Source organism: Bombus bifarius, unplaced genomic scaffold (genome assembly GCF_011952205.1).
Source record: "Bombus bifarius isolate JDL3187 unplaced genomic scaffold, Bbif_JDL3187 scf7180000009790, whole genome shotgun sequence".
In the NCBI taxonomy this organism is placed as follows: Eukaryota; Metazoa; Arthropoda; class Insecta; order Hymenoptera; family Apidae; genus Bombus; species Bombus bifarius.
In genome coordinates this window covers 503,870-515,654 of record NW_022885336.1, presented here as the reverse complement: position 1 = coordinate 515,654, position 11,785 = coordinate 503,870, and the positions used below count along the sequence as shown (strand labels likewise).

Here is an 11,785-nt window from a genome sequence, read left to right as displayed (position 1 = left end):
TATAATTCTGTTCGGCAATTTTTTTTTTTTAATATGCGCTCAAAAATTGAAAAGCTACTACTAAAAAGAAAAACGTAAAGCCTATTTATATTATGTTGTATATTTAATGAATATATACTATTGTCCCTAATAATGATTATAAAGAATAATTTAGAAAATTTTGGTAAAACTTTAATAAAACTTTTGTCGCTTCTTAAAACAATGTTGTATCATGTTTATTTTTTCCACACTGAATAATGATATGTAATTATTAATTAGTACTGACTTTATAAGATTCATAATTCATAATAATAAAAAAGGAATTTTCTCTAATAATAACAATGCACATTAGATGGCGCGATACTGACTACTTTTTAAAGGTGGGAGTTACCGATTTGAAAGAATATATTGTATTTGATTGGTGAATGATAAGCGAAAAGAGAAAAGAACTACACAACAAATTGTGACTTTCCATGATTCATCGTATTCATAAGTTTGCACAATCAGAATGTAATCTGTCTACAATAATTTCTGTGACAATTAAATATAAGAGCAATGAGTGAAAGATAAATTTAACCTATTAATCGAAAACGGTGTAACACCTTGTAAGGTCATTGTTAGTTAATCATGGGGGTTGCTTAAAGGGTTAATAAAGTACTTAAGAATAGTGATCACAATGATAAATTTGTTTGTAATAATGCGCGATAAGTATTATTTTATGGGATGAATTCTTCTCCTATTTCGGTGTCTCTCTGCGTTATTCGCGTCGAGATTATTGACGAGGATTCTGAAGAATCGAATGGTAAATATTTATGTGTATCGTATAAGTAGAGTAGTAACATTCAATTGTTATTACTTATTTATACACTACTTGTTTTATAATGAATCGCTTCGGTTAATCTTTTTGTTTACAAAACCTTTTAAGGTTATGTTGTTTGTCATAACAATGTCGTGTTTATATTATTACCTTTTTCTATAAAATTCATGTAACTTCGAAAATAAAATATTTATCCGAAAGAGAATAAATAAAATTTTTTTAGAAAGAACGTTTATATCTTTTTGATTATATACGATCAAATAGACGTAAGGCTTGTAAGATATCATTTTCAAATTTACATAATTCTTTATCTTGTACGTTTTGTTCTTTATAAATGGGATAATATTATTAATTTTTTAAAAGCTTTTTCTGAGACCTTAAAAGATGCTTTCAAATATTTAATATATGAAGATTGTTAAAAAATAATTATTAAAAGTACAAAGATCATATCTTGTTTGTATCATGATTAATTCACAGTGGATTTCGTAATCCAGGCGCAATGGCTACTAAGATGAGGGGTTGCAGAGAACCATCCAAAATAAACATGGAAAATTGCACAAATCTTACAGAGAATCAAGACTCTGCAGTTCCTTCTCAAGGAACTAGCAAATCTAGCTCTGCCTCTAGAGCTAATTCAGAGGAAAATACCTATGGTGATTCAGAGATAGCTGGTGCAAGTGCCTGTGCCTGTGATCAAATCAATTTTATCTCTGGGAACCCATTTGTCGAAGTGACGAAAGGAATTATACACTTGTATAAGGAAAAGTGAGTACCCTTTAATTATGTAAATAATAAATTGCAATCATTTATGTCTTGTACTATAATATGTAATAATACTAATAAATTCTAGCAAATTAACGGATATACACCATGCAGCAGAACGTACCCAAACTATCTGCATTCTCTCAGTTCCAGCTACAATGACCTGTCATGATCTTCTAAGGTTTACAGCACCTTGCCATCAAGATGTTCGGCATTTTAGGATACTTAGAGATGGTAGTCCCAATCAATATATGGCATTGATTACCTTCAAATCTGCTGTAATTATCTCTAATGAATTAAATCTTCTTCATATACTGATTTTACTGTATTATAACATTACATTTTACATAACATTTCAGAATGCAGCAACAGAATTTTATGGTTCCTTTAATGGCACTCCATATAATTCTTTTGAACCAGATGTTATTTGTCACATGGTATTTGTGTACAGTGTTGAAGTGACATATAACGCTATGCCTTTATCTGGACACACAGAATTACCACTTTGTCCAGTTTGTTTAGAGAGAATGGACGAAAGTGTTGATGGGATTTTAACAATATTATGCAACCATACATTTCATGCAAGTTGTTTAGCTAAATGGGGAGATACCTCCTGTCCAGTTTGTAGATATGCTCAAACACCAGAATCATTTGCAGACAGTTACTGTATGGAATGTAGTATGTAAACAATAATTTTTTTAGATAAAAAGAAGTGAATTAAGAGAAGTTAGTGAAAATATCACACAAAAATAAAAATTGTATAAATATTTCCTAGATACTGGAGAAAGCAATGATGCTTTATGGATTTGTCTAATATGTGGACATATAGGATGTTCGCGATATCACCAGGGACATGCTTTTCAGCACTATCGTGAAACACATCACTGTTACGCTATGCAATTAGGAAATAACAGAGTCTGGGATTATGTCGGAGATAATTTTGTTCATCGATTACTGCAAAATAAAGATGGAAAAATGGTTGAAGGTGGACCTACAGCAACTAAAGCTGAAGGAGCAGCAATGGAAGAAAAAGTAGATTCCGTACAGTTAGAATTCACGTATCTTTTAACATCGCAGTTGGAAACTCAACGACAGTATTTCGAGGATAGGTTGGCGCGATTAGAACAGCATTCTGTATTACAAACTACAGAACTTAGAGAAAAAGTGGGTCAAGTATCAGAAGAAAATGCCAAAACTAAGGTAATTTTTATTACCACTTGTCTCTTGAAAATTAAACGAGAAAGTTCATTGTTTTTATTACATATTTTAGGAACAATTAGCAACATTGACTCGGGAGAAACAAAATGTGGATAAACGACTACAGCAAGTTAGTAATAAATTGGTACAAGTACAAGCAGAATTAACTGAAGAAAAGGAACTAAGGAAAGCATTGGAATTAAATCAAGCCTCTTGGCAAGATAAATATAAAATGCTGCAAGATGAAATGACCGAGTATCAAAAGACAAAGCAGACGGAAATAACGAATTTAAAAGAGCAAGTACAGGATTTAATGTTTTATCTTGACGCTCAAAACAAAGTCGAAAATTCAGAATTGCGAGAAGAAATAGCATCAGGTCGTATAGTAATTCCAGAAACCTCTAATTCTGCTAAGAAGAACATTCGACCTTCTAAATCTCGTAAAAAACGTTGATGTTATTCGCTGATATTTTCTGTAAAAAGATTGAGTTTCAAATCAGATCTAAAAATTAAAATCTGATTTCATACCTTTTTATGTCAAAATAAACAGCTGAATTTTTTTACTGATTTTAAGCAACAGCAACGTGAAAGTATAGTAATATAAAAATTATGATCAATGCTATAAACTACTGATGTTTGTAATTTCTGAATGCATTTTAATATTTAATTCTTCCGAATTAAAATTAATATATGAAATTTTAAATATAAATTGATGCTATATATGTATAAACGAAATCTGTTATATGGAGAGTTTCAAATGTAATCTATCTCAAAAATAAAAGATGTTGTTTCATATTTATTTTTGCCAACGTAATGTTTGATATTAAGTATAGAACTATTTGCTTTATTTTGTTAATTTGTAATTATGCTTGTACTAATATTCAATAGATTATAGTATTTTAAGTAAAAATAGCGAGTATTTTAATTCTTCTAAAATTTCTTATTTTCTCGAAAAAATGTTTTAAATGAATATGATTTTATAAATGTAAAATATATTGAATTTCAGAATAAAAACATCTACTCAAAACCAATTTTGTTTATATCGCATCTTCTTAACTTTAAAATTAGTAAAGTTCTACGAGTAACTGAGAGTTATATTTGGAGGTATACACACATGGTATTTAAATTATTACACTTGTCCTTTAATTTATCAATAAATATTCTAATAAATAGTAATCATTTTTGCTAACTCTTGAAGTATTCATCAAATAATTGCATGATACATACATATATGTATGTACATTTAAATAAATGTCACTTATATTTTAATAAATAACACTTACTTAAAATTAATCTTTCATTTACCTACTTTTTCAAATAAAAAATATATTACATTTTTTTAAATCCATAAAACATTTGTCCTAAATATTTTTATCGAATTCGCAATTTGCAATATTTTTACATATTTTTTCTTATTTTATCATTCGTTTTTACATTACATTTCCAATTTACAAACAAGAAACAAATATGGTATTGGTACTTGTAATAAAAATACAAAGAAAAACTTATTTAAAAAAGTACCTCAATACATAATTTTTATTAAGGTATACAGGTGTTGTTGATTTATAGTTTCTTTTTATGATAATAGTTAATAGCCTATTTTTATCCTCATAAGAGTACGAGTCATTTTTAGACAATTATTAGTTCCCAACAGAATTTGTCGGTTCTGTTATAAAATAAAACTGATATACATATTTACATTATCTACAATTGCATTCAAGTAGAATACATATGTTTAACTAAACGATTGCACATTTGGACGTCGATGTTGGTCATGCATGCAAATAAGTTTCGCTTAATAATCGACGATATTGGAAAACTGCTATATTTAACTATTAACGAAACTAAAATGTAATTTGTTAAATAACTATTAACAAGATGAAACTCAAAATATGTTATGGAAACAGTATAACCATTTTAAAAATGTTTCATACAGTTTTGTTGAAATTTACGGTAACAGTTTATGGGAATCGGCTTTCGTAACAAAACGTCCATCGAACGTAATATAATTATAGTAACACAATTTTGATATAGTTAATATATTAGCGCCTCTTCATTCATATTGCTCTCTAGAAATTAAATGATACATGATCTGCCAAATACTTTAATATAAAACAATTAACTATTAAGATATTTGTCACAGTATCACTATACCAAATATTTCAAATAACCTCACACACGATTATTCTTGCTTGTCATTTAAGACATACATATACTCAATATATGTATGTCGGAGAGCAATATGAGGAACCAACATCGATCAGTCTTGGAATTACAATTAGAGATAAAAATTATTAGATATTTTGCAAAATATATAAATATAACTAAGATCCGTAACTACCTTGTGATAATTAATAATCCTAATTATTGATATGAGCTTATGCGTAGTAAATTCAATGCAAATAAATACGATTCTCCCAGTTCCTTCTCACATTCGATGCCAATACATAAAATCGTAATATATATACTTTGTGTAAAATAGTTATTGTAAAAAAATTTCGTACAACGACCAACACATAAAAGTGCTTAATGATTCCATAATATTGATCAGTTAGTTATTATTATCTAATAGTTAATTAGTATAAGTTGGCAAAAAGCATTTCATCGTATAGTCTTCCTTTATGGAAGTTATTCAAATCTTCAGACATGTACCAGTTAATATTTGTTAAAAATTTCTTATTATCTTAAGTAGTTACAGTCTCGAGTCATTGTATTTAGCAGACTATATGACGAAAATTTACGAAGTGCAACATACAATGCACAATGCACAATACAACGTAAAATCGTCCTCTTGTTTTTTATGATTAAAGCAAGTTAAACCCCTTTATTTAGTTAAATACTGCTAGTAATAATGCTAGCAAGTAATTCAAGTTTAAAATCTCTGTATTAAAATATTTAAGAAATAATAACAGAAACGAACGAGATTTGTAAAAGATTAAGAGATGTAATATATATAGATGTATTACATTTATTTCATCACTTTTTTGTACTGAATTATTGTTTGCTTCAGTTTAAAAAAAAATTTCAGCAAATAGAAGAATAAGAGGTAAAACGTTACAATAAAGCATTGTGAGATGATTAAAAATATTAACTAAGTAAACTGGATCAAAAATCTCGTTCGCTTTTTAATTTTCGGTATTTACAGGTTCTCGTGCATGATGAATTCTGACATGTTTGTTATGATTGGATTTCGTACCGCTAGACTTTCCACAAATATGACATGTATATGGTCTGGCACCTGAATGTACTCGCAAGTGTTCTTTCAGATAATATGATCTATGAAAAGTTTTGTTGCAAACATCACATGTATATGCTTTGTTCTCTTCATGTTCCTTTACATGCCTTAAACAATTATATTTTCGTATGAACTGCGCTCCGCAATAGTTACAGGTATAAGGACGCACGTTTCTATGAGAATTCATATGAGCAGTATAATCACTGTGCCGGTAAAACGCGCCACTACACTGATTACACTTGAAAGGTTTGGTGCTACGGGCAGCGTGAGTCCATTTGTGCAATTGTAAGTTCCACTTAGTACTAAATGCTTTAGAGCAAACTTGACATTCATATGGTCTTTCACCATTATGTACTCGCATATGCACTGCTAAGGAAGATCGTAAATAAATACACTTACATACAGGACATTCAACATTTTCGCTCTCTCTTTGAGCATCTGGAACGAATCTTTTATTATGAGCTCGGCGCATATGTCTAGTCAGGCTGGCCATGTGAATGAATCTTTCGTTACAATATGTACATGCTTTGGGTTTTTCATCATGTGTTTCTTTATGCCAAGCTAGCTTTTTCTTTGTATGAAAAACCTCACCACAATGACATATGTAATCTTTTAATTTCTTTTTTATATTCAAATGATGTCTATTTTTGTGCTGTGTTAGATTTGAATATCTGCGAAATGTTTCATTGCAAAGATTACACTTAACAGGTGCATTCCCAGTATGACCATTGGTATGTTCATCTAACTTCTGTTTTGTTAAAAATGCTTTGTCACAAACAGTACATGGAAATGGTTTAATTCCTAAATGTCGTTTCATGTGTAATTTGAAATTTTGTTTTCTATAAAAATACTTTCCACATTGACTACATTCTAATGGATGTATTTTTAAATGGGCATTGTACAATAGAACCGAAGGAAATTCTTCGTGACATATCTGACACTTGGTGCTCTCACGAATTCGTTTTGTTGTTTCTGTAATATGTACTCTTCTATGATGTAGTTGTAATGATTTTTCACTACTAAATCTCTGATTGCAAAGGGTGCAGATCACTTCAATATTTGATGGTATTACTAGTGTTTCAATTTTTTGATCAGATTCTACTTTTGTAGTTACATCTGTACATGATTGTGGTGGTTGAAGTTGATGTAACAGTGGTTGCTGGTGATAAACTTGTTGAACATGTAAACCTGGTACAAAAATATCTTCAAATACATTCATACGGCCATCCAATAACTTAATATCCTTTACTTCAGGTTGTTCTGTAGATTCTCTACTGCTACTCGGACCAGCTTCTTTGTGCGCGGTGGTACTATGTACTCTGCGTTCTTTCGGACAATCAAATACTTCAGGACAATGATAACATTTGAACATTCTTTTTGTAGGAGTTTTTCTATCTCGATCTAAAAATAAACTTGATGTAAAATGTGTTGCTAAAGATCTGCTATCTAATAATGGGCCTGCAATTTCATTGTCTGATCCATCAGATTCTTCCCAACTTTCACGTGCCATTAGATCATAAGATGTTGACATTCTTGATGATTCTTGACCAGCATATAACTGAATATACAGAATAAATTTGTTAATATAAACATAACTTTTAATATCAGTTTTTATAGAAAATTTGTTTACAAAATATATTCAGTATTAAATAAATTAAATTAATTGTATATATTTAAATTACTTGTTAAAACATTTGTTATTTTATAAATCTATTAAACTCTTATGTGAAATATTTATAATAAATTTTAACAATATATTTATATTCAAAGAGCAGCTTACATACCTGCCAAGCTGATTGTTCTGTACATCCATTGCTTTCTTGTTCTGATAGTTCACCTCTGGGTGGCATAGTTTCATCAGCTCTCATATTAATGCTTTTAACTTCTTCATCTATACCTATTCCACCTTCACTACTTGCCATAGATTGTTGGCTGGTTCCACTAACTGCTTTTTGTGAAGAATCACTTATGAATGTACTAGGAACTAAGATTTGAAGCCCATCAAATTCAAACACATTCATTGGACCTGCATGGGCATCTTCATTTAAACTAAGGAGTTCCACAGATTGTTTTTGTATAATTGATTTAGATGAATGAAAACTCTTTGAGTCAGAACTACTTGCGACGTCACTAGATTCTGATAAATTTACATGATTATTACTTTTACTTGGCATGTTATATGATTCATCCATTAATGTTGATTGCTGAGAATGTTGTGAATGAATTGTAGAAAACGAACTCATATGGTCACTAATTCCAGATTGATATGCAGAATCCCCTTCCATTTTTTTCTCATTTTTGCATAAGGAAAGTTCTGACTGATCAGCTTTCACATCTTGTTCAACTAAAGAACAATCAATAGGATCTTTTTCTGGTGATCCATCCATTGCAACATTACTTTCTTCATCGTGGCTTATACCATTAGCATTCATATGACAAAATGAATGGACAGAAGCAGGAGAACATGGTTTACTAAGATCCTTCCTAACTCTTAATACAGAAATACCACTACTTGCAGATAATGGAGTATGAGATCTAACATTGTCTGCATTTTCATCATATTTAATGAAAGGAGTATGTGGGCTAGGTATTTCCTCTATTTCCATATCTGCCTCATCAAAATTATCTTCTGTTTCATTTTTTTCATCTTCATCATCTTCCTCATCGTGCAATGTGCTTGCATCAAAACCAAGTGGATAAAAATTAAGGTATTCATTTGAACTAAAATCTGAATGAACAGAATAGCTTCTATGGGGTCTTCTTTGTACAATAGGTGATGGAGGTGCAGACAAACTGTTTTTATAATTGTATAAAAAACAAGAACTTTTATTTTCATCATTACCTATATTAATTTCCGAGCTTCGATTAACTTTTACTTTTACATCAGATTTACAACTGTTTTCATATTCAATGGGATTATTACTAGTTATTTCATGTATTACACTTTCAGCCCTTTCAGGAGAAGTATTTTTCTTTGTATCTTTACTCTTCTTTTTATCATCTTCAAAATTGGATTCTTTCTGTGGAGTATTATTAAATTCATTTTCCATAATAGTGATTAAAAGACGTTCTAATTGTTCTACTTCAGGCTGAGCTGGTGCTTTTACTGTATCTTCTACAGGCATTTCTGCTGAGGTACCTTCATTTTTGCTTATTTCTTCTCTGTGAGGAACTTTTTCATTAGTTGCATTTTCTGTCTCATTTTCTGTTACCATTGGTGATACTTCAGGCATAATAACTTTATTATTATCATCGTCATCTTCATATCTGTGTACATACTCCTGCATGTCTGACGATTCATAATGAATAGACTTACACTGCACATTTGTAGTAACAACGCACGACGATTCCCCATTATCAATATCCGGCAATACACTCTCAACTTTATCATCTGTAGTGACATTGACATTACAAGTAATTGCCAATGATCTTGGAATGCTATCATATTCATCTTGCACAGTATGCTGATCTGTACTTGAACCAAGGGGCTCCTCTCCTTCTTGCTCTATTTGAATTGTACTAGTTTCACTTTCATTTTGCTGCATAGAATTATCTTCGTTTAATGATGGAGGAGAAACTGGAAGGTTGATATCTGATAACATTTGTTCAGACTCTTGCTCTGATTCAGGTAAAATCTCAGGTAAAATTTGTTTTGGCTCGGAATTATTTACAGGTACAGCAATGGCAGTCCTACCAGTTGTTTCACCAGCCATAGTTACCACTGGCCTGACTCTAGTGGTGTTTGGTATGGCTGTGACTGGCGAAATCATTTGAACAGTTGGTATTTGTTGCTGCTGATACATACCATATGGATTATACAGCATTTGCATCATTTGATTAGCTTGTGGAGCCATTGCATATTGTGGTATCATCATAGTGCCATTATTTACAAACTGTTGATAACTAAATGAAGCAAACTGAGGTGGCATCACAGTACCAATAGGTGGACATTCGAAAATAGGTCCTATAGGATATGGAGATTGAGCCGATAGATGAGTATTCTGTGCAACTTGAGGTGTATTTTGGGATGATTGTATAGCTGGAGATGCTGGAGGTGCTGATGATGATAACTGTGTCTGTTGCACATTTGAGGAATTGGTACTAGCTTTGATAAGAGCTTCAATGACTTGTTCTTTTGGATGAGTATCCAAATGTCTTTGTAAGCTGATACCCTCGCGTAGATAGAGGGTACAGACTGGACAAGCCACTGCACTTCCTGAAGCTCCATTGCTTACTGCATCCATTGTGTCTGAGGTATTTTCTTTATACATTTAACTTCTCAACTATTGCATTGAACACAACCAATGCAAAATTTTCTGTAAAATATCCACGATGAAGTAATAACACCACTTTATTCTTTTCGTAATTGACGCCCTTGCTGTTACTGCCGTTACTGTCGAATTCGTCGTATCTGTCGTAATTATCGTTCTGTTCGTCTCAGCTGCCTCTTTAGTCGCAGTCGTAGTTGTCACCGTCGACGCCGACGCCGTCACCGTCGCCGTCACCGTCGCCGTCGCCGTCGCCGTCGTCGGTGTCGTCGTCGGTGTCGTTGTCGTCGTCGTCGTCGTCGTCGTCGTCGTAATCGTCGCCGCCGTCGTCATCGTAAAAAGTCGTCGTCGTCGTCCTCGTCGTCGCCGTCGTCGTCGTCATCGTCGTCGTCGCCGTCGTCATCGTCGTCGTCGCCGTCGCCGTCACCGTCGCCGTCGTCGTCCGTCGTCGTCGTCGTCGTCGTCGTCGTCGTCGTCGTCGTCGCCGCCGTCGTCGCCGCCGCCGCCGCCGTCGCCGTTATCGTTGTAGTCGTTGCCGTTTTGGTCGCCGTTTTGATAGTCGTTATGATCGTAATAGATGTACCTAGTCGTTGTTACCCGTAATTTTGTCTAATATCGTTAACACATATCGCCAATGGCTGGCTGCATTTTGGGCTTTATCAGGCCTGCAAACACATTAGAGCACGGCATATGTACGGCCGACACGTTGCACCAGGCAGTGCCCCAAAAATATCGACGTTCATGGCTACCTGGTTTGTGTGTGCGATGGAGCCAGCAAGGCAGTCTCGGACAAATCAATATCCTATTAAATCGCCAGCCTCCCCTGCTCTTATTAAATTACACCTGCACTATTCACACACGTTTTTAATATACCAGCTTTCTCAAACATATGTACAACAACTCTTTTTAAGAGCCTTTTGTTTCTCACTCGATTATCGAAACGGCATGTTTTTCACCCGATTCCAGCCTAAAAACACAACAGAAAACAGTGACGAGTAGTATTCCACCTTAGAATGAGAACAACAAGAAGTTTTACTACGAACATAGCGCCCCCTCGTACACTGTTCTATTAGCTACAATGTTGTAGATCTACCGATTAAGAAATTATAGTTTTCTCTTTTATCGACTATTTTAAATATATAATGTTTTTATATATTATATGTATATATATATTTCCAGAGATATTTTTACTATATTATTATGCTCATAATTTAATTAATATACATATATATATATGATTTATGCTATTTCTTGCATTTATATGTTATGTACATCTTTTTTCTTGCAACTTCTCTGCTTTTCCTATTTTTCTTTCATATTTATGTTGTTGAAATTTATATTTCACCTTCTATGACACTTTTTGATTATTAAACAACATTTAGTAAATCATATCATCAAAATAATTGTAATTAATATCTCTTTATTACCACATATTATGATTTAACTAATATTTCCTCGTATGGTATTATACTTAATGCTATTAATATATTATAGAAGACTAATATATCGCAAAATAAATTGAGCAAC

General features: G+C 32.3%; 2 protein-coding genes across 3 annotated transcripts; one reads left to right on the top strand and one right to left on the bottom strand.

The window, feature by feature from the left end:
* Positions 1 to 269: 269 nt before the first annotated feature.
* Positions 270 to 3,554, top strand: LOC117215760 (BRCA1-associated protein). Of its 2 annotated transcripts, none has more exons than XM_033462224.1 (6): positions 270 to 781; positions 1,291 to 1,561; positions 1,647 to 1,836; positions 1,918 to 2,236; positions 2,334 to 2,758; positions 2,829 to 3,554. In XM_033462224.1, exons 1-6 carry the CDS (start codon positions 703 to 705, stop codon positions 3,207 to 3,209), a joined length of 1,665 nt encoding a protein of 554 aa, XP_033318115.1. In that variant the 5' UTR covers positions 270 to 702; the 3' UTR covers positions 3,210 to 3,554. The 2 variants fall into 2 exon arrangements, with proteins under 2 accessions (XP_033318115.1, XP_033318116.1); XM_033462225.1 differs by having other exon boundaries at positions 1,274 to 1,561.
* Positions 3,555 to 4,263: 709 nt separating this feature from the next.
* On the bottom strand, positions 4,264 to 10,490 carry LOC117215748. Its single transcript, XM_033462199.1, has 2 exons — positions 7,775 to 10,490; positions 4,264 to 7,548 (listed from the first exon to the last, which is right to left on the bottom strand). Exons 1-2 carry the CDS (start codon positions 10,259 to 10,261, stop codon positions 5,881 to 5,883), a joined length of 4,155 nt encoding a protein of 1,384 aa, XP_033318090.1. The 5' UTR covers positions 10,262 to 10,490; the 3' UTR covers positions 4,264 to 5,880.
* Between the last annotated feature and the right edge of the window lie 1,295 nt (positions 10,491 to 11,785).